Source organism: Haemaphysalis longicornis, unplaced genomic scaffold (genome assembly GCF_048455015.1).
Source record: "Haemaphysalis longicornis isolate Haplotype H1 unplaced genomic scaffold, Haemaphysalis longicornis Haplotype H1 scaffold_1, whole genome shotgun sequence".
NCBI classification, from domain to species: Eukaryota; Metazoa; Arthropoda; class Arachnida; order Ixodida; family Ixodidae; genus Haemaphysalis; species Haemaphysalis longicornis.
In genome coordinates, this window is record NW_027526203.1 from 123,289,698 (window position 1) to 123,311,370 (window position 21,673).

General features: G+C 51.0%; 1 protein-coding gene across 3 annotated transcripts in view; it reads left to right on the plus strand.

Moving 5' to 3' along the window:
- Psi (P-element somatic inhibitor) overlaps positions 1-21,673 on the plus strand; it is a 51,555-nt gene that overhangs the window by 11,843 nt on the left and 18,039 nt on the right. Inside the window, exons 6-15 of one of the 3 annotated variants that reach the window (XM_077708008.1) lie at positions 261-390; positions 1,257-1,407; positions 2,595-2,693; positions 7,955-8,002; positions 11,826-12,140; positions 12,809-12,859; positions 16,226-16,412; positions 17,521-17,678; positions 21,026-21,090; positions 21,162-21,259. In XM_077708008.1, the coding sequence (XP_077564134.1) occupies positions 261-390; positions 1,257-1,407; positions 2,595-2,693; positions 7,955-8,002; positions 11,826-12,140; positions 12,809-12,859; positions 16,226-16,412; positions 17,521-17,678; positions 21,026-21,090; positions 21,162-21,259 (1,302 nt within the window). The remainder of the gene's footprint in view (positions 1-260; positions 391-1,256; positions 1,408-2,594; positions 2,694-7,954; positions 8,003-11,825; positions 12,141-12,808; positions 12,860-16,225; positions 16,413-17,520; positions 17,679-21,025; positions 21,091-21,161; positions 21,260-21,673) is intronic. The other 2 variants (XM_077708016.1, XM_077708020.1) reach the window with 2 other exon arrangements.

Genomic DNA, 21,673 nt, shown 5'->3' on the forward strand with positions numbered 1-21,673 from the left:
GACGTCATCATAACAAGTTGTTTAGTGCGCGGAAAGGCAAAGAGAAGCGAAAGAGAACCAAAACACTGCATGACCACCTATCAGCCACGCAGCGCTAATCCCGCAAACGCCGCGGAGAAGCGGCGGCAGGCGGCGCAGCGATCGCGAATCTCGAGGCGTATAGTTTATTGGGCCCCTTTGGAACGTAGACGGCCTAGTGGCCCTCTGAGAGTGGGTGGGGGCGGGCGGAGGCAAGTGTGATGTGTGTGGCTAATGCGCAGTCATTGGCCGGGGAGGCGAGCAGATCAGCCGGCTGCAGGCGGAGTCTGGGTGCAAGATCCAGATGGCCCCCGACTGTGGGGGTCTGTCAGAGCGACCCTGCACCCTGACTGGACCACGGCACGCCATTGAGTGAGTGCTCTCTCTCTCTTTCTCTCTCTCTCTCTCTCTTTGCAAAGCATCGATTTTGTCCACTGTTGTTTGTTGGTAAACCACATGGTAGTCGTAAAGTTGCAAATAGCCTTGCTTTGACTGTGGGGCATGCTGTTTCGCTACAAAGTTGTGTATTTGTACACATCTACAAGCTTGTCTTTTTGGAGCTGTTGTGGGGGCCAACTGTGGGGTGTACTAATCGGATTCGCGCAATTCATGTTGCATTTTATGACTTTCCAAATTGTTGGTGCAGTAAACTTGCCATGTAGCATTTTTCTCCTCGAGTAATAAATATTGAGTTGTCTATTGGACTGCACCATTTGTACTTTGATGCGGTTTAAATTATTGAAGGGAGCAAGCTGGCAGTGAAGCTGTGGCATATCAACAGGAGCGGGGTCAAACGGGGCATGGTACAATGCCTGGGAGTCGCCCTCACGCCGGCTGCGACCAGGACCTGGCCTGTGCCTTGTATCATGCCCCGTTTGACTCCACGTGTCCCTTTTGCCCCGCAGGCTCGCAATTTGGGGAAACGTATTGTCCAAACATGTACTGAACTGGAAGGAGGCTGGGTACACTGCTGTTGGAACTTCACAGAGTGTATTCTCCAGCACTGCACTTTCTGGGTGCCTCTAGTTTGCAGGGCTGTACAGTGCAAGCCGGTATTTAGTGGTGAAAAGTGTTTGCGCAAGTGTGGCCCAACTTGTGTCAGGCGGGTGAAGACTGAGTGCTCACAGCATGCTGGAGCCATGGGAGAGGAACACAAGTAGCGCCGAGGCCAGGGTGAACAAGTTTTACCGGGGTCACTAGTGTGATGTTCGTGCCGCCCCCTCGACCGCCTGCTGCAGGAAGGCGAAGGACATGATCAACCAGATCATCAGCCGGGGAGGGGACCCCAGCCAGCTGAATGATGGCCACGTGGTGGTAGAGCTCATGGTGCCGGGGCCCCGGGTGGGCCTGGTCATCGGAAAAGGCGGGGAGACCATTCGGGGCTTGCAGGTATGCCGTCTCTTGAGTAGCCTCAGTCTCGAAGGGGGGAGGCGAAAGCAGGCTGCCACCAGTCCTTTGTGTGCAAGATGTTGGAATGCCTTTCACCTTCTTTGCTGGTGCACGGGTGGGCCGCCGCAAATACTGCAAAGGCTGCAGGCGGTGGCCACTTTGGGGAACACATCGTATGGTGGCCTCTATTGGGTGGGGGTAGCCTGCGCACTGCAGTGCGACCTTCTGCCACAGTGTATGTTTCAGTGCGAAGTTTTTTCACCAGTGTCTGGTGAAAACATGCCAATCAGCTTACATATGTTAGCGCAGAACAAAGCGTGGGTGAAACGGGGTACTGCCAGTCTCGTCCACCTCTACTGTGCTTTGTATGAACCAACTATTCCAGCAGCCGGGTCTTTTGTGTTCCCCTCGTTAATTTGCTTTGGCAAGGTTCGGCTACACAGTAGAGCCTCATTTGAAGTCTGCGCAATGGGAGGGTAGTTAATGTTATGGACACGATGGTGGGTCCGAACTATCGGTTTTGGTGATCTAGGTTCAGCTTTGCTGGGGAGTCCTGGAGCAAGGCAATGCCGTCTGTATAATCCTTGCCTAACAAGTGACGAAAAATGGCCAAACAGCCACTCTCCCGTTGCGCTCTCTTACCCTTTCCCGGTCCGTAGCCTTCCTACGTGCTTTCATGTGCGCCAGCCAGCGCCGCTTCTCGGAAACTATGCAAAATAGTTGAGTTTTTCTAGTGTTCCCCAGGCGGCGCTCCCACGCCTTCGAGGCAAGCTGACAGACACACGCTGTAGAAGTGGGTGCAGTGTTCACAACTCGCGAGCAGTGACATAAGGCGGGATGTCCGCCGGCCTGCGCCACATACCGGATGAGTGCCTGAACTAAGCGTCCCTACTGCTCCCATTGGAAAGCGGGCGACGCGTTAGGCAATGTTTATACAGGCGGTGTTGAGCAAGTTCTCGCATTGCTCCCGAAGAAATTTTTTGGCCTGCATGCACGCTAAAATGTGCTTTCCCCTGGGCATGGTACTCGGGTGGGCTATTCCCATGTTGGTTAAGGAGTTGCAACTCAAATGCGGCGTTCTTCAATTTCAAAGTGTGTTCCCTATAAAGATCAGCTACGGTGGTCGTTTGAGTGATCCACCTCCGACATTCGAGCGGACGGTGACACGGGCGTTGGCTGCTGTGCAGGAACGAGCCAACGTAAAAATGGTGATGATCCAAGATGGCCCTCAGCAGTCTATGATGGACAAGCCCCTCCGCATCACCGGCGAAAAGAGCAAATGCGAGGTGAGCACTTCCTTTGTGCCGCAGTGTTGCTCGGGGTGGGTGGTGGACTTGTTTCGGAGGTTCTTCTTTGCAGGGAACATTCGATGCACGCGTGATTACACCACGGGTTTTGGGGCACTGATCAGCCTCAGTCGGGGGTTAGTTTCACGTTGTGTGAAATTTGCAGTGATAACGTGGCGTCTGGAAGGTGTTGGGGTGGTGTGGTCACCGCTGCCGAGCCTCACTGAGGTGGGCGGAGAGGGCACTGTACTAGAGCCACTCGGCTGCCCTGAAGGCCGAGGGGTGTAGAAAGAGTGCCACAGCAATGGGCTGGAGGTATTTCGCTGACACCCCAAGAGCTTCTCTGCTCGATGAGGGGGGTTAGATAGTAGGTCTCCAGACACTCTCGGGCAGGCGGAAGACTGTACTGCTGACCAAGGTCCTGTATGCAGGATGGGTCTCCCACGACTTGGCAGCTGCATGGGCTTTTCACTGTCCTGGTGCGAGGCCATATGTGTGTGTGCGCATGCATAATGCGAGGGCATGTTGTATGGCAAAAATCACCGCTTTTCCTCAGTTTTTATTATTGAGACCCGCCAGAGATGTGCTCTGAGGTGCAATCGGTAGGCGGTGAAACGAGTAGCACTTCTGTGCGCTTATTGAGCCACATCTGTCCGGCTCTTATAAAAAGTCTAGTCCAATTATAACAATATTCTGGTGCCAGGGAAATTCCATTGTTATAAGCAGAAATTGTTATAACTAGGTTGCGGAAAAGACAAAACAGATCAAAACATTTATTCATGGGCAAGCAAGGTCGTGCTACTGCTCATTTACAGAAAAGAAGCCGTAGTCGGCCAACTTTGTTTGCTTCGTACGAAGCTGGCGCACATCTTTTTCAAGAGCACTTCTGCGCCCCACGTAGTTGAGCAAAAGGTCCTTGGCGAAAACAAAGTCCCTGAGGGACTTGTAGGTTGGGCCTCCTGCGAGGACACTACCTGAGTAGGCTGCTCGATCGCATCGTCAGTCATCGCTGTCACTGCTGTCCGCAGCACATAGCCGCGCATCGTTCGCCTCTTGAGTGAGTCACGACGCCCCTTGTGCGGAAGAACGGAGGCAATCGCAGAGGCGCAGAGTCAAAGCGCTGTGCACACGACAGGCAAATACGCAAGTGAGCGGCAGGGGGGTGGTACAAAGCCAAAGTGGTAGCACCAGGAGTGGAGTTGGGAACAAAATTACTCCCCTCTTGCTCTTCTAGTAAGCAGCTCAGTCGACTCGTTTTCTGATGGGTGGCGAGGGGCACAGTGGCTCGTGTAGCATGCTGTCGGTGAGTAGGGCCGGCAGCACCTCACATTTTTAGTGCATTCTTTTTAATTGAAGCTGCTCGTTTCAAATAATAAACAGTGACCAATTGCTGCTACCCCCACTGAACATGCTGCTGGGCAATTCAACCACACGGCGTAGGAGCATTTTTGAATCTTTTTGTACTTATTGCCTGCTTTGCAAAGCAACTCAGAGATGCCCCTGGCACTGTTGTTCGCAAGATATTGGGTGGAGCTTTGGGTATGGTTTTTCTTGAATTGACAGCCAGAAAATTTGGTCTAAGTTCTCACTTTAAGGTGGGGACGCAGCTTTCAACTTCAGAACAATGACCAAAACATCTTTTTTTTGAAAGCCCCATATTCGGCTTCTATGTTTTCTATTCTGTGTGTTTGCAAAGTTTTTCTGCCGAAAACTGTCACAAAGTGGCATAAAAAATACTTTTACCAGCTACGGTGACAAAATATCAGTGCAAAAGGTAAAAAAAATGTCAATTTTCGGAGCGCTGTACCTCCACAACGGTGCCACCGGGCACGGCCATTTTGCTATCATTAGATCTGCCGAGCGATCCTCTTTACGGTTCAGGTAGTCTCTTTTATCTTCATTCACAAACGCACGAGCGGCACAGAAAGGACGACACACAAATGAAGCCAGAAATAGATTCTGAAGCACGATTGGCCCTATGATTGGAGCGCTCGTTCCAGCATGCTGAAGTGGCCCTTCTGAGTAGCCTGCTCAACCGCATTGTCAGTGACCACTCTCACTGCTGTCTGCCAAACATATCCGCGCATCCCTGTGGCAACGCAAGACGGCGGCCGCCTGAACTGCGTAGTGAGTGTCTCTTGAGTTCATTTTCACTGCTTCTCTCGGCGAACTTTCTTTTCAGTCATTTTGTCTGCTTTGGTATTTAGCACGGACGTTATCACGATGGGAATGCCTGAGATCACAAGTCATCGAACGCTTCGTGGCGCACGTGACTTTACCCCGGAGGGTGAAACATGGTGTGCGCACTTACGATAGCGGTTCGCGAAGTGAACTTTGTTTTCGTCTAATTTGCGATGTTTATAATAAATGCTTAGCTATTGCTATGTTTGGCAGTAGGCTTGCTGGCCTTGGGAGAGAAATGGCCAACGTGTTAAAAGCTATGGTGCGCACGGCATAGCCACTGCGCATTAGAGCATCGCCTGACTGCACAACTGGTTACGATTGTATGCCAGTAGTTACAATTAATGCCTGTGATGTTAGATTTAATCTTAAAAGCAACTTGATGAGCCCTGCCAGAGATAAAGTATAATATGTTGCGGTAAACGTGTGCCACGATGTGCGCGAGCCACTTCGCCTTTCTTGTGCAACGTTTCCCGTGCACTTCTAGTAATCATGCAAAGAGGTCAGAGTTAGGGGTAACACATTTATAACACCTGTTCACGGTGTTATATATGTACCTTACTGCTGTAGCGTTTAACAAAGAATTTTTCGGGAAACTATTAATACCAGTGCATGCATCTATAGTTTAGTGCATATGGCTGTGCTGCGAGGAATATTGGATGCCTAGAATGTCGAGAATACTGAAAACATGTGCATGCATTGAAGTTGGAATAATGCAGAATATTATACCAAGCTTCAAAGTAGCCAGCGAAGCGTTTGATGACCTTCGTCTTTTGGGCCACCCAACTTCCTGTAATCTGGCTCAGTCTCAGGCATTCTCGTTGCGATATGTCCATGTTGATACCATAGCCGATGAAATGGCTGAACAGAAACTCGGCCTACCAAAGCAGCGAAGACACTCAGAAACGCGCACTACGCAGTTCAGATTGCCGTCAGCTTGCGTTGCTGCAGCAACGATCAATCAGGAAAGCAGTCTTCGGCACACCCCGACCAGAGGGCCTATCGCGCGTCAGCGTCTGTAGCTCGCTTTGGTTCTGTGTCTTTCTTTTCCTGCCGTTTGTGCGTTTGGGAATGAGCAAACCAAAGAGGTGACCGGAAACGGAAAGTGGATCGCTCGGCCGATCTAACTGTACCGAAATGGCCGCGGCGCTCAGTGGCACCATTGCGGAGATACAGCACTCCGAATATTGCTGTTTTTTCGCCCTTTCACACTGATATTTTGCAACCGCGGCTGGAAAAAGTATTTTTTAATGCCGCTTTGTGATACAGTCGAATCCCGATACAACGAAATTGACTGGACGTGCAAAAAATTTTGTTGAAGCGAAAATTCGTTGACGCGACATCTGCCCCAACACAGCACGGAAGGGCAAGAAAAATAGCCCCTTATATTTCCACATATTTGCAGCATAATACTGTGTTTAGAAAAAGGGGGGACATGCAGTAACGTCGTGTTTATTCACATAACAAACATACCAATGCTTATCCATTTTTTTACCAGCACGCAAAGCGCATGACACTGAGGAGAAGGGGAGAGGTGAAGAAATGCAGGCGCAAAGCGTATTGCTGTACAGCAAGGAGTTTCCACCGAGCTGATTACTTGCAGATAGCTGCTAGGCAGTTGAAGCCCCCTCTCACCTGTGGCAGGAACGGCGCCATTATCTTATCCTCTGACTAGGCACAGCAGCAACTGACCTTGGCAGGCGAGCCACGCGCGCGCGCTTGCATTTATCGCGACCGCGCGCTCGCGACTAAGATGGTATGAAGCGGGTTCAAGACTAAACACGAAAACATTTATGCTTTTGACTTTGAAAAATTGTAGAAGGAAAACTGCAAGGACAGCTGCTCACAACACGTACATTACGGTGCTGTGCCAGATGCAGAGCACATTCGCGCGATTTCAACTGGATACGGATTGGCTATAGCTCCGACTTGGCGAACCTGGCTTGCGCCTCATGTAAAGACGGCCCGCCGCATCGTTATCACCATCAAACAATGGCGTCCACCTATGAGTTTGTTTTTGTTTTAGGTGAGTGTGGGCGCACCGCGCATGTTTTCGGTGAAACTAAGCGTCCTGAATGTATAAAAAGTTACAGATAGCTGGTGCTACGCTTATTTTGTTGTAAAATAATTGTTCAAACCCAGTCCGAATCATCGAAAATTTCGTTGAAGCGAAAGCAAGCCAGGCAAATGGTTCGTTGTGGCGAGGACTTTGTTGCATTGACTTCTATGGCTAGCTGACGGGGAATTGGAAATATTTCGTTGAAGCGGAAATTTCGTTGTAGCGGGATTAGACTGTATATGGCTTTCAAAAAAACTGTTTTGACGTTGAAACATGCGAAGCGCTTGTGACGTGCAAAGCGCTAGTCGCCCTTTAAAGCAGCGTTTGCCCCCCGTCTTGTTCTTTGTCTGTTACTCCATGTCCTACAGTTACGTATCTCATTTGTTTAGGGTTGGCAAAAAGCACGGATTACTTTTTCTGCCCAACTTTGTAGCAATAGTTCCGTTATGACTGACATTTTGATTGCAGTAATTATTTTTGAAGATTTACGAAGATGTTATGGGGTTAGGGGCAACTTGGGTTAATCTGTGGGGGTATTTTTATATGCATGTGGGGCAGGTTATACATTGAAACCAATTTGGAGCAATTTCATGTCGGGTATTGTTATGTAGACCCTTTGCAAAAAGGCGGACAACACTGAGAATTCAGCGGTGGTAACACTGGTGGTGAGCGCGACGACGGCATTAGAAAGGAAGCAGGTCGTAGCAACGCCGTTGTGGTTGCACGTTTTCGCCCACGGCTACACGAGTGTGTTGCCCCACGACGCGTATGCAATTACGTGGACGATGGACGGTAGCTACTCCATAGAAACTCTGTGCTCGCAGCCTTTTCGCTTCCTTTCTAATGGTGGCGCAGCGGGTGCACAGTGTTGCCAGAGTGGCTTGCTGCTTTTCTGCCAACGATTTGGCCATTTTGCAAAGGGTCTATTGTGCACATTTGATAAGCTACATTGGTGTTGCCTGGAAGCGCCACCAGGGTGGCCTGCTAATGGCGGTGTCCTCCTGCTCTTCTCCACTTGCAGTACGCCAAGCGCCTGGTGCTTGACCTCATCACCGAAAAAGAGCTGGAGGTGAGTCCCGGTGGTTGCACCTGCAGGCCCTTTCCATCTTTGGGGACTGGTGCGATCCCGTTTCCGCAGTCCCCGACAAGGAAGGGTACAGCATTGTGGCACGGAGCGTTGGTCTGTGTGCCCGGCCCCAGACCGAGCTTGGCGCACTAAAACCCTGTGCAACACGCAGTCAGTCGTGTCGCGCCGTCTAGGGGCTAGACTGTTAAGACTGGAAGGGCTGTGGGCATTTTCTATGATTGCTCCTCGCATGCTCACACGCCCATTAGGGGGTCGTTCTTCCTGGTGAGCCAAGATTTAGGTCTGAGCTTCGTCAAGTGTCCCATGTGTCGGGAGTCCGATTGTGATAAACCGTGAAAGTGTTGGAGTGCAGGGGACAGCGCTTCTGCCACACATTAGTTGTGGAGTGCAGTGCTGTCCCCTGTAGGAAGGCCCCCGGAGGGAGGGGGGGGGGGGAGCTTTTCAGGAAAAGTACAAAGTACATAAATCTGACCTTGGAGGAAGTCTAGCCTATGGAACACTGGGAAGGGGCTCTGTCCCCAGGGAAGTCAAGTTTAGATTGTTGCGTAGTCTGAGGCAGTGGCTTCAGCACGGGATATGCGGATGTGTCAATAGATTTTCCGTCTGCAAAAAAGCTGTACAGTTGTCACTCATTGTGTAGAGTTGTCACATAAGAAGCAATAAAATTGATTCTCCCAGCCACGTGCAACATTAGAGCAAGATGCTTTGAAAGAAAAATAAGCCGTGATGCATTGGCTGTACCCCACCAAATACATATATTATCGGGTGTTAGTTGCCCGTGACCGAAATTAATTATTTGGATTCCCTTTAAATGCTGGGAAAAAAAAATACATGTTGCAGCTTTGGGGGTGGTGGAGGTCTGTGTTCTGTTTTGCGGTTTGAAAGTATGAGCCAGCCACCCCATTGGTAGGAGCAAAAATGCAGGGCTGAAGCTGGTGCAGGGAAACATCTGGCCTCCCCTTGAACCGCTTTCCCTTTGCCTCTGGTTCTCCGTGGGGTGGGTGTGCGCTCTGCTGCAAAGCGGGCATGGTCGTGAGGCCTTTGGGCTTGTAGGGAACTCCTCTTTTGGAGGAATTCGCAAGCACACGTAGATGTTGCGCCCTTGCCCTGCTCAATATATAGTCCCCAATGTTAGGAGGGGTCCATTGCCTGACGTGAGGAACCGTGGTACAAGTGCATTTGTGAGCCAAGCATGCGTAGCATTCTCGAACAAGTCCCATCTTCAAGAATGTGTGCATATGCGTATACTAATGTGCACATCCGTCTGGCAGAATACCCCAAAGCCTCGAGAAAAAAATGTGGTTCGGTAGGTTCGGGCGATCGAACCCGGGACCTTTGCGCTGTGAAATCTGCAACCTGACCACTGGGCCACCGCAAAGGCCCCGGGGCACGGGGTTAGCGGCAGCATGGAACAACACCATGAGCAGCCAATTAGAAAGAAAAAAAAAAATGCCTGCCGTGGTCGGAATCGAATCTGGCTCCCTCGCGTTACGCAATCGGCGTCTGAGCTGTCATCGCATTCCGGGCGGACAGCATTTCCTTTGGGTTTGTAGCGTCGGCTTTAGACTTGGCCGCGGGTTCTAGCGTGTGCCAACGCGATTCGACGAAACGATTCGGGCGTACCAGTCATGGAGAACTTTCAGCGGCAAGTTCGGAAATAAATGCGAGGTGATGAGATATGGAGTGGAAACTTGGCACCTTACGAAACAGCTTGAAAGCAAACTTAGGTTGGCTCAGCGGGCCGTGGAACAAATAATGATCGGATTAACACTTAAGACACAGTAAACGAGCTTCCCGGATCAGAGAAGAAACTAGAGTAGAGGATATTGTAATTCAAATATGAAAAAGAAATGGACTTTGGGTTGGCCACTTAACCCTTTGCCTACGGAGTATTTTTGAGACATGCAATTTCAAAGATTTGTTTTATTAGCCTATTTGATTCTACGTATCTTGAAACAATCAGATCAAACTTTATTGTTGCCACGGGTGGGACCGTTTTCAGGTCGACAAAAAAAAAAAAAATAGTGCAGTGGAACCCCGGTAATACGACTTTTAAGGGACCGTGCGAAAGTGTCATGACGAGGGTGTCGTATGACACTTATTTAAACTATTATACTTAGCATGTCCTCGTGTGATTTACGAACCTATAGCCAAAATCCCGCATTTACAAAAAAAATAAATAAAAAAACGCCATTTCGTGTTTTTTTTTCTCCTGTACGGCGTCCGAGCTAGCCCGCCAGCCGTGCTCTATGTGATTCCCATGCCGTCCGGCACTATCGCCCGCCAGCCCCGTGCCTTGCGCCCGCGAGATAAGCCTGGCGTGGTCAAGGACATGGAGAGAGGAAAAGGCAAGAGTGAAACTGCCGAGGCCAAGCAAACTGATGATAGTACCAGGCGGTGATGAAAAAAAAGGTGGCAAAGAAAGGAGTGGAGTGACGGTGCTGCTTTGAAAGACACTGATCAGCAGAGATTGAGCATTGTGAAGGAAGAAACTGACCGAGGTGGCGAGGAGGAAAGCGGCTGTTCGCTCATCGCCGTGGGGTTGCATGTTATGCGTTTTCGCGTTTGTGGTTGGCGGCCCGATGGGATCTTCAAATTCACGGTCTGCCAGCCACCTGAATTTTGACTTCTCGTGGTTGGCGCGTTGGCGTACTGCTGCTGCGTGGGGTCGTCGATTCTCCCGCCTGCGAGTAGCGTGCGTCTGTTCAGCAAGTGGTCTGGCCTGCCTGCAGACCTTAGCACATCAAGCAGCGTCAAACGGGGGTTCAAAATAAAGGTCGGGACTAAAGAAAGGTTGTCGCTTCCACCTGGATGAGAATTGAAGTTCTTGCCATCAGAGTTGGAGGAAGCTTCCGCAAACGCATTTTTTTTTTCGGAGTGCAGACAGTGCCAGTACACGTGTGCACAGAGGATACCATTTTTAAATCCCTGTTGCCAGCATCGAAGAGTTTCTCAGCCAAAGTGTAGAGCTTTGAGCACGTTAAAATTTTTACAGCACCATCTATTGAAGTCTATATAAACTAAAAAATTATTTCAGGGTAGCTTGGCTGCGGTAGCGCGCAAGTGCTTGCTTTAGCATGGACAAGTGTAGCTGGTGTTTGGTGGGAGGGGTGCAACCCGTGTGGATGAGCTCAGCTAGACTACGGTAGGCTAGGCAAAGGGTTAGCTAGGCCAAATGACAGACTGCGGACTATCTGGGAAAAGGGGAAAGCCAATCACTCGATGGAGGGGCGAAATAAGGAAATTTGGAGGCAAAGATGAGTGGCGCAGGACAGGAGGGCTTGGAGGTCGATGGGAGAGGCCTTCGGGCTGCAGTGGACCTAGTGGGCTGCTGCTGCTGCTGATGCAACAACTAGGTCTCCGACGAAGGTTAGAGGGCTGCTGCTTCTCCAACCTGGTGCCTCTAGTGCAATCTACGCCACATTTTTTTATTTTTGTGTAAATGCAAGGCGATTTGTGTAACCAGATTTTTTTTTTTTGCTGAGCCAGAACAAGTTATGCGGAAGTTATAAGCGAGGCTAGTTTCTGCCTCGTTAATCGCTGTCAGTAACACCACGTGTTCCCAACAGTACCGTGCAAGGGCTAAGTGATACGGGGCTTGACTTGACAGGGTGGTGTGGGAATTCGTGGGGCATCAGTGGTGTTACGTGTCCTCCCAGCCAGTTTCGGTGGCAGTGGGGATGAACACGACATGGTCCTCGTGTACACGAGTGGTGTGCCAGTAGATCTCGTTCCTCGGTAAGTGGTGGCGAAACGTGCGTTCCCGGGTTGAGCGTTGGGGCTCCCTGTTCCTCTCCCCCTGCAGAATGTGCGGCGAGGCTTTGGTGGGGGTGGGCCCGGTGGGCCTGGCGGCAACGAGTACGGCGGCCCCGGCGGTGGGGGCGGCGGGGGTCCCGGGGGCAGCTCCCAGGAGGTTCTGGTGCCCAAGCAGGCCGTGGGCGTGGTGATCGGCAAGCAGGGCGACATGATCAAGCGCATCCAGCAGGAGACTGGCGCCCGGGTGCAGTTCCAGCAGCCCCAGGACGACAATGCCCCCGACCGGGTCTGCCTGCTCACGGGGGGCCCCGACCAGGTGCACCACGCGGCCTCCTTCATCGGCGAGCTCATCCAGAGCGTGCTGGTGGGTGCCCTCCTCTGTTCTGCGCCACAGGCGGGCGTTCCTGCATGGCACTGCCCCAGTGTTGAGCTAGATGCATGTGGGACGCTTGGTCGGTGCCGGTCAGGGTCTTTCCCCATGGGTTCCTCACTGGCCAAGTGGCAGGGGCATCTCTGCACTCATTGCGCATTCGATCGTGGCCCGGTTATAATCTCATTTCAGCGCACGTTGAGAGAACTTCAGGCGCTTGAAATGAATCCAGAGCCCTCAACCGCGGTGCTCCTCGTAGCCCAGGTGTACCTTCAGCATGTTGGACCCCCGAAATGTTTTTGAAAAAAATTTCAGAACGCATCTCGTGGTGGTGTATGGTTTAGGCCACAAATGTGATAGGACTCCCTTCCCACATCGAACTGCAACCAGCTCAATAGTAGGTGCCCGAGCTGTATGGGCCAGCTGGGTGCCTATCGTGCGAGGTGCCTCCCCTGCCCGAGGCAGCCAGTGTCCTCCTTGTCCCGTTATTGGGGTGGGTGTGTGTGTGTGTGCATGCCCCAGTGCTGCTGTGTGTGCCGCGTTGTGTTTGGCTGGCGAGCTGGGCAAGTGCGGGGTACTACAGTGCAGTGCAGAGAGTGCGGTGGCGGCGTCTAATTGTGTGCCTCTGCCTGTGTCTGTGTTGTCGTTTCTGCCCGCCACAGAACCGCAGCGGATTCGCTCCGCACAGGCAATTTGGATTTCCGCCACCTTTCGTGAGTGTTGAGCCTTTCGCTGTGGGTGTTCTCTCTCTCTCTCGACGGTGGCCTTTTTTTTTTTTTTTGTTCCTTCGGGAGTTTGTGTCTGGTGAAGGGTGCACCTGTGCTGCTTTAACCGATTCGTCGGCAGAGCCATAGTGGGGAGCCATCTGTGTCGCGCAAAGTGGATAGGAGCAAGTGCTAAGCTTTGTGAAAGTGTTTGAGTGTTCATTGGCAAGCCCAGCTATGTATTTGCGCTGCTGCAGTGCCGTTTGTACCTTCTACCCCTTGTCCACAAGTCCCCAGGTGTGGTGCCCTTCTTTGCACTTGGAAGTTAACAGCTGCCCTCCTCCCCTGGCCCACTAATTCCTAATGAACTAATTCCTAATTAATCGCCCACCAGTGACGCCCGAGCGTGTAACGCGTGTTCCACCTTGCTTTGCATGCCGACGGGAGTGGTAGCTGCGGGTGCATGACCTTTTTTTCCACGAGAACGCATTCTGGGCGTGGTACTGCTACCGCCTACGTTGCATGCTCCATTCGAGTGGCTGCCTGTTGTGGACAGTTCATGATTCCGGTGGGAACCGAGGGCGGGCCGTGTTTAGCCTCGGTTGCCAGGGCCATGAATTGTCCACAGCCTTGTTTCTCACTGTTCAACTCTTTGCTGCATGGACCACCCTGGCACGTGGATGGTCGGCGGATGATGTCTTTTCCAACGGCTGTTTTGGCCCATGGCTGCGAAAGCGGGGCACGGGGTGTTTGCTGCACTTGTCTGGAGGCATGCTGTCGAACCCGAGTGGCGCAGTGTGTGCGGACCAGTGCCATTTTGGACTGCATGGGACGACCGCGTGGCCTGGCATCTCGTTTGCACGTAGCTGCTCTGTGACAGGGAGGAAGGGACCGCTTTGTGCATCTTGTTTAGTGCGCCCCACCATGGTGTCTCTCCAGGCAGTTCGCGGATGTGCAGCCCCAGTGCCGGAGGCCATTTTGTGTGCCCAGAGTGTGCACCCATTTCGTTTGCAGGCCGAACGTCTGTTGCACGGTGCCTTGCAGCACTACTGCAGTGGAGGAGAAGTGATGCAGTGGTGTGAGGGGGGGGGGGGGGGAGAGCACCAGAGCTGCACGTGCTGGGCAGTGTAGTCTGGGGATATTCTACAGTGCTTCCTTGACTAGCAAGACATTGTTGGGCTTCAGTATTCTGGCCTTTGTGAAGTGTGTGTGCATGCATGTGTCAGCTTGTCGGATATGTCGCTTTTGAGATGCTGTAAAGAAAACTGGTTGTTTGTTTTGGTGCTGCGGTTTGTCCAGCAGGGCTTGAGTGAGCAGAGGCACTGTCTCGGGTCCAAGCGCATTTTCATGTTGAAACATCAAAGGACTACGTCCCTGGCTCACTTTTGATGTTGGCCCTTTTTTGAACTGGCATCTTCTTTCAGGAAAGTGTGCACCGTAAGTTGCACAGTGGCTATTTGGTTGATTCCACACACTACGATGCAGCGTATTCTATTGTCTTATTTCTGTGTCTGCACTGCAATAGACACAAGTTTCCAAACTGGGATGCTCAGGTGTTCAGAAGCAGCACATGGGAGCAGATTTCAGTGGGTGTCATGTCATCGGTATTATGGGGAGTTTGCAGGGACTGCGGTGATCCGTCGTAAGAAGCGGGTCTTCGTAAGGTGGGGGGGCGTGCCAGTGGGTTTCCACTGTACTACTTATTTGCCACTGACAGTCGTCACTGTCCCTGCTGTCCACAGCATGTATCCGCGCAACGATTGCCTCGTCAGTGAGGCGCTCGGACATTTCCAAAACATTGGCCCCGACGTCCCTTTCGGGGAAAAACTGAGTCTGTTGAAGATGCACCCAGTACAGTTCAGGCGGCGCGCGTGTGACAAGCGAACGTGTGAGCGAGCGGGCGCAGGGGACATGGCCAAAGCGGTGGCACCAGGAGGAGGGGTGGGAAGGATAACTCCCCTCCTCCCCTCGCGTCCTAGTAAGTGGTGCAGTCGACTTGTATTCTGAAGGGTGGATGGGATGCGAGGCGCATCGTGGTGTATGCTGTCAGTGCAGTCGCTGTGGACAGCCGGTGGCAGCTCAAGTTTTCGGTGCATGCTGTAGCCGGATTCAATCGTATCCGATGTCGGGGTGCTGGATCATTGTAATAAGGGATTCATTTTCCCATATATCGCATACAAAAGTTGACGGTGCCATAGTACTTACATGTACAGTCGTCCACAGACTTGGCTGGAACATCGCGTTACCCACTCATCCGGTGTAAGGTTAAAACCTCTGCATTTATTGCAAGTTTAAGGGGTCCCTTAAGGCCTCCCCATTCGTTTGGACAGTTACGAGTTTCTAAAAATTTCGGCGAGAGTCAAATGCGATTCTCCAGCTAAGCCTGTGGACGGCTGTACGTCCCCTGCAAACTCCTTTAAAATTGTTAATGACGTACACGTCATCGCTTGTATGTTTAACCGTTTGAGGGTTCATGGTGTATATGCACGGTGGCGGTTTTCTGTCTCGCAAGGTCTTTGCCGTACATATGCAATGTCTTTGACAACGTATGCTCACTGGGACGGGCTGCCACCTTCTAGGATTTCAAGAAGCATTTGTCATTTGATTATTCTACCTTGCACACATCAGAACTCTCGCTTCAGCGTGTCACTCAGTCTGCGTCAGTCCCCTTTTGTGGTTTATTTTGCCACGGAGTTGCAACGGAGGCGCGTGAAACGTGATTTTTATCATCATTGTCACTCCCTTGCAGGGGTGGCGGAAGTTGATTTGTATCTATATGTGCTACTTTTAGCTTGTTAATGACCTCACCAACCAGATTTGACCATCTGGGAAAGTTGAAAAAAAAAAAGAAAAAAAAAGACCCTCAAACGGTTAAAAAGCGCGTTTTTTTTTTGCTCTCTTCTTTCGCTTGGCATGTGCTGCCACACTGTGGAAATATGTGAAATTTTTTTCTTGGACTGGTGGCTGTTTGCCTATTTTATGCTTTACTACAGTGGCGCGCTGGTTGTCGCTTGTGCATCCAGTCATGCACACGTGTGCAGCAGCTAGTTCTGGTTTCATTCTCCAGACGCTTCTCACTTCCTGCGCCCGAAATTCAGATTTTTTAAGTCGTATAAGGCTTTTTTACATCTTCTCTTGCGTTATCGTGCATAAAGCATGTGTGTGTAGCAAACACTTTTTTGTCTGTTCATGGTCACCCTAAACAGATAAATTTTCTCAGTAGTTTTGTGTAAAGAATTTGAATCGGCACTAAAAAAATCGACCCTTGCGGGTGGAATTTGGCCCCGAAGGGGTTCAGTGCGTCCTCCTCTACCCCCCTTGCGTAGAAGCAGAGGCGGGCAGTGTGACAGCGTGCGTGGCTGGCTGTGTGCGCAGGCCCGGGACCAGCAGAACATGGGCCGTGGGCGGGGCCGGGGCCGCGGGGGCTTTGACGGCGGCTTCGGGCCCCCCGGTGGGCCTGGGATGGGTCGTGGCGGCCGCGGTCGGGGCCCCGGGGGTGAAGACGTGCACGAGGTGCAGTACACCGTGCCCGCCAACAAGTGCGGCCTGGTCATCGGCAAAGGTGGGTGCACGGCCCACGTGGCTTGCATATTTGCAGCAGTGAGAAGTGTGGCGGGTGTTCAGATAGTTGCGGTCCTTGGCAGGCCAGTGTGGCTTGGAAGGTTGCAACGTACGCGGGAAGGCAGGCCAGGGGAGGCGGCGTGCAGTCCCGCAGTGGCAGTGTGAAGGGGATGTGTTCCTTGAAACAACTTTTTTAATAATGAGGTTGGGAGGCTGCAATTTGCACAGCTTGTAATGGTTCAGCTCCTCTTGATTCAGGTTTCATATAGCTGCTCCGGATGAAATTTTACGCCGCATTGTGTGCAGACAAGTGGCTTTTTTGTGCACACTATTTTTATTGTAAAGGTTTTTACTAAGAGCTCTAAAAAATGGCCTAGGTGGTTCCTTATGAACTGCAGAGTGTACAAATCTACCTGAAAAAGCCTTGTGTACATTTTCTTCACCAGGAAAAAAAATTGACTGGTAGTGTGGCTTTTTTTGCTGTGTTTTTTTGTCTTTGGTTTTTTATTTCTTGGGTCACCGAGAGTCATTCAGACACGTTTTTTTGCTAAGTGCTAGTTTGCATTTTGCTTATTTTTTTTTACACAAAAAGAGGGTAATGAAAGATGATGCAAGTGAAAAAGTCGACATTTTTGGAGAAAAGGGCGATTTTTTTCGACCGAAGTCGACCATAAGGGGGCTCACCTGTTAACATGTTAACATTTCTATGGGACTTGCTACTTCAGGAACCATGGGCTTGAAAACCATCGCACACCAATACGAAAAGTTATGCAGATCCATGGAAATGCTCCAAACTGCCTAGTTTCCTTATTTCGGAAATAGGTCACTGCTGTACTGAAAAAACACACAACTGGTTCCATCTAATGGAGAGTGGATAAACTAAAATGCATTTCTTGATAATTTTTTTATTTCAGTAAAGATGGGCAACATTTCTAAAAGAAACAGTCGGGAGCATTTCGATGGATTTATAAAACCTTTTATTTTGGTGCACGGTGCCTGTTCAGCCTGTGGGTCATGCGCGAGCAGGTCCCACAGGAATGTGATCAGGCTTTGAGGGGTACCAGCCTGATCTGTGGTACCAGCGGCCGCCTCTTGTGGTTTCTGTGCAGGTGGCGAGGCCATCCGCCAGATCAACCAACAGTCGGGTGCCCACGTGGAGCTGTCGCGGGCACCGCCGCCCAACCCGGTGGAGAAGGTCTTCATCATTCGGGGCAACCCGCAGCAGATAGAGCACGCCCAGCAGCTCATCAACGAGCGGATAGGCGGGGTGAGTGCTTGGTGGGCAACATCATTGCTGGCACCGCCACCTGGGAGACTGCGAGTGTCAATCCCTGGGCCACGAGTTCCACCCTGACCTAGCGAGCGTGAACGGATGAGCTGAGCCTCCCCTCGTGCTCGCTAGTGCCGGGAGGCAGTCCCACCGTGCTAATGCAAGGACGCGAGGGTCTTCCCAAACGTTTCACCCGTCGCCACCTGGGCTGACATTCATTCAGAAAATAGGCCTTGGTGCTAGTTAGCACCCTGTTCCCTAAGCTCCACCCTACAAGGCAGGCCTGCCTGGCCTTCCAGTGCGTATGTGCAGTGGTCCGTGGTAAATATGCCAGTGCAAACTGCATAGTCTGATGTTGGGGCGTGTTACTTCGCCACAAGGTAGTCAAGACCACAAGTTACCCATAAGTGTGCGAACGGTCTGCTCCAGGCAACTAGCATGACTGACCACTGTACAAGCACACAGGAGTACGAGCACGTGTATGGATAAATGCCCTTGGGGAAGCTAAAGCAGGCTGATGTTGCGTTCTAGTGGGTAACCACGAGCGAGGGAATCCCTAATTTAGGCTTTTGTTTTTCCAGGGAAACTGTATCATATTGGCAGTAAGTATATTGCGGCCGCAAGGCAACGCTGAAACTGATTCTAGCCTGCCATGTTCGAAGTACTTCATTAGGTTAGGAACTTGGCTGGCAGCATTCACTGTTTTCACAGTCACTAGGTCGGCATGTCAGCGCTTCACTAGGCGCCTCATGTCGGCAGTTTCGAAGCGCTCGAGACAACGGCTGGCTCCGCCAAAGATGTTTAGGCTTACCACCCCGGCAGATTTCGCATGGGCACTTTTACTAGCGGAGCGGATGATGTTTTATAGTATCGTTTTTGCCCACATTATAAGCTCCTTTACCGCACAAGCAACTTCGTGCGTGCCTTGAGCGGTATTCTAGAGAGCGCTTAGAAGCGGTCGCTCGAGCTCCCGACACCACTTGCGGCTGACACCATGTTGCCGCCACCGGCCGCGCTTCGCACAGCGTGCGGGTGGTTCCGCGGCAGCGTCTGCGCACCTGTGACGTGCACGGCACGATTTCGCGAGCAGAAAACAGCCCGGCCGTTCGTGGAGAAAGAGCGACCCGTAGAGAGAAAGAGCCCGTACGTCGCCATCGCTTGCTCGCTCGGCGGTCGGGCGCCTCGCCGGCTCGGTCGTATCATCCGCTGGGCCGCGCAGGTCCATTTGTAAGAGCCGAAATTTTTCTCATTGCAAACGATCCAATTTCGCCGGGACTTAACAGAAATTCGTATTGTATCATCAAGATTCCATTGTATGGGACTTTTTTATGAAGGTCCCACCAGGCCTGGAAGCTCAGCGACACCTGACAGCTATTCGAATTCGCTTCGAAAGTATTTGACCCCAAGGACTATTCGCTTAGAATTCGCTTCGAACTAAAATATTACTATTCGCACAAGCCCACTTGTAATGTTTGATTTGATCTTAAAAGTGACCTGACGGGCCATGTCAGGGATAATTAAAGTACCGTTTGCTGTGGTTCGCTCCATGGTGCACGTGAAACATTGCCTTTCTATGTGCAATGTTTGCTGTGCGCATCTAATAATCATACAGACTGGTCTGAGCTACGAATAAAGACCTGTTCATAACGTTAAAAATGTACCTTACTGTCACAGCATTTTCCAGATGGAATTTCTTAGGGAAATTAATAATACCTATCTAGAGTTTAGTGCATATTGACTGTGCTGCAAGAGAGAAGCTGATAGTCAGTTTTCAAATTTATGCAAGAAAAGAGTGTCAGTTGTTGCCATGGTGACAACACTGCATAGGGAAGTTGTTCAGTGCAGTATAGGCAAACAGCTAACCTACTTCGCATTGAAACCCATCTGCCCCCCATTTGGTCTGCAAACTGAGCTACATACTCTTCACAGAGGAGCTAAAAATGTTTTGGGGGAAGAAAGGCTGCAAAAAGCACCCCAATTTCAAGGCAAGGCCTTTCAGAAGCCCCGTGTTCAAAAGGACACTACCCTGGTGACTTTTGATAACTGAAATCTGTTGTAACTTTGGAAGCTGTGTTCTCAATTTTTTTTGCCACCTGTGTTGCTTGTTCCAGTGATTTCTTTGTGATCGCTGGATCTATTTTGATTCCGTTTTTTTGCGTTACATTCCTTCATGAACATTTCAGGTCGTGACAGCCTTGGTTTCCCAGGTTTACATTTTGCAAATTTTTTGTTCCGGTAGTCGTTCAGTCTACATGGCTGTTGTACACTCACCTCGAGAAAGAACAAAAAGAAACTGCGTTGTAAATGAAAAAATCATGTCACCACCTCGTCCGTTCATTTGGGCATGCAAAGCACTTCAAATTTTCTATTGTGTTCAAAAGCTGCTCAAGCTCTGTACAAGATAAACAGAAAGAAATTTTATAAATAAAAAAGTTATCAGAATATTACTTTAAATTATTGTGGGAAGTATTTCCAGTTCTGTGGCAATTTTCATCAAAATCCAAAGAAATAAGGAAGTTGGCTTTGAAAGCCAGCTGCTGCGGTGGCTCGGTGGCTATTGCGTTCTGGTGCTGAGCCCATGGATGCGGGTTCTATTCCCGGTCGCGGCTGCTGCTTTTCTGATGGATGCGAAAAGTGAAAACACCTGTGTGTTTGATATTTCGGCGCACGTTAAAGATCCTCAGGGGGGGTCAAAATTAATCCCGAGCCCTCCACTAGAGCGCGCCTGCTTAGCGTCGGCGCGTTAAACCCCACAGTCAATCAATCAATGACTTCGAAAGCCACGCCCCCCCCTTAATGTGTGTTTGTTTTTCAGGGGAAGAGTGTTTCTGGAGTAAGTATGATGTTGCCCAGAAGGTACGCGTGGAACAAATTACAATTTATTTTTCAGACGAAATTGGTGCAAGCTTTTAATTAAGCTGGCAGCATTGAGTTTTTATGAGTATTTCATTCATTCACTTGCTCGCGTGGTGTGCAATACAATTTACTGCCATTCTGAATTACACTATTGTAATACCCTGCTTGGCCATGCTTAAAAGCGGTACTGGGGGAGCATGCAAAATAAAGTTTCATTACCCTCCCGGAATAATGATGGTAATAGTAAAAAGCAGTACAAGACAAGGCAATTTCTACAAAGGCGAAACTCTCACCCAATCACTGTTCACCGATTCTGGCAGACTGCTTCACAGTGCCGTTTTGCCAAGTGTGGGTCAGTTCTGCGTGATGTGGAAAGCGGAAATGCTCGTGTGTGAGCTCGGTGCCTTGGGTGTTCCCAGCCATGCCTGTTCTGTGCTGGTGCACGTGTGCCTGAGCGTTGCTTTCCTCCTTCCCCCCCCCGTGCGCAGCCCCCGCCGGGAGCAACGAATGGCCAGGGCCCGCCAAACTACCCGACGCAGTACCCACAGCCATAGTAAGCGGTCCCTCCTTCTGCCTTGGCCCGGGGCGTGCGCTGACCGGCGGCTCCCTTCTCTCTCTCTGCAGCCAGCAGCCGCCCCCTCCGAACCAGCCGTACGCTCCACAGGGGTGGGGCAACGCCTACCAGCACTGGCAGAACCAGAGTGTGCCGCCTAACGACCCCTGTGAGTACCTCTGGCCTTGCGGGGATGGAGGGGCCCCTTTCCCCCTGCGCTTGTGCTGTGGCTCTCTCTGTGTGGGCCAGCAAAAACTAAAAAATCGTGGGGACAGGTGTGGGAATTCCTGGGTGCTCGTTCGTGTGAGAACCTTGATCTGGGGACCATGAATTACCGTATTTACACGATTGTAGGTCGACCCTTTTTTTCAAATATGACAATCCAATGTTGGGGGGTCGACTTAGAATCGAAATCGAACCGTCTACCGCTAGTAACGGCAAGAGAAACGAGAAATCGGGGGTGCTACGAGTTGGGGACAGCTTTGCACCCTCTTTCCCATGGTTCTGGTCTAAAGCGTGAACCGCATGGGGCGTTTTGTGCTCGCGAAAATGCGCCGCGCTGACACTGCCGCGAATGCCACCC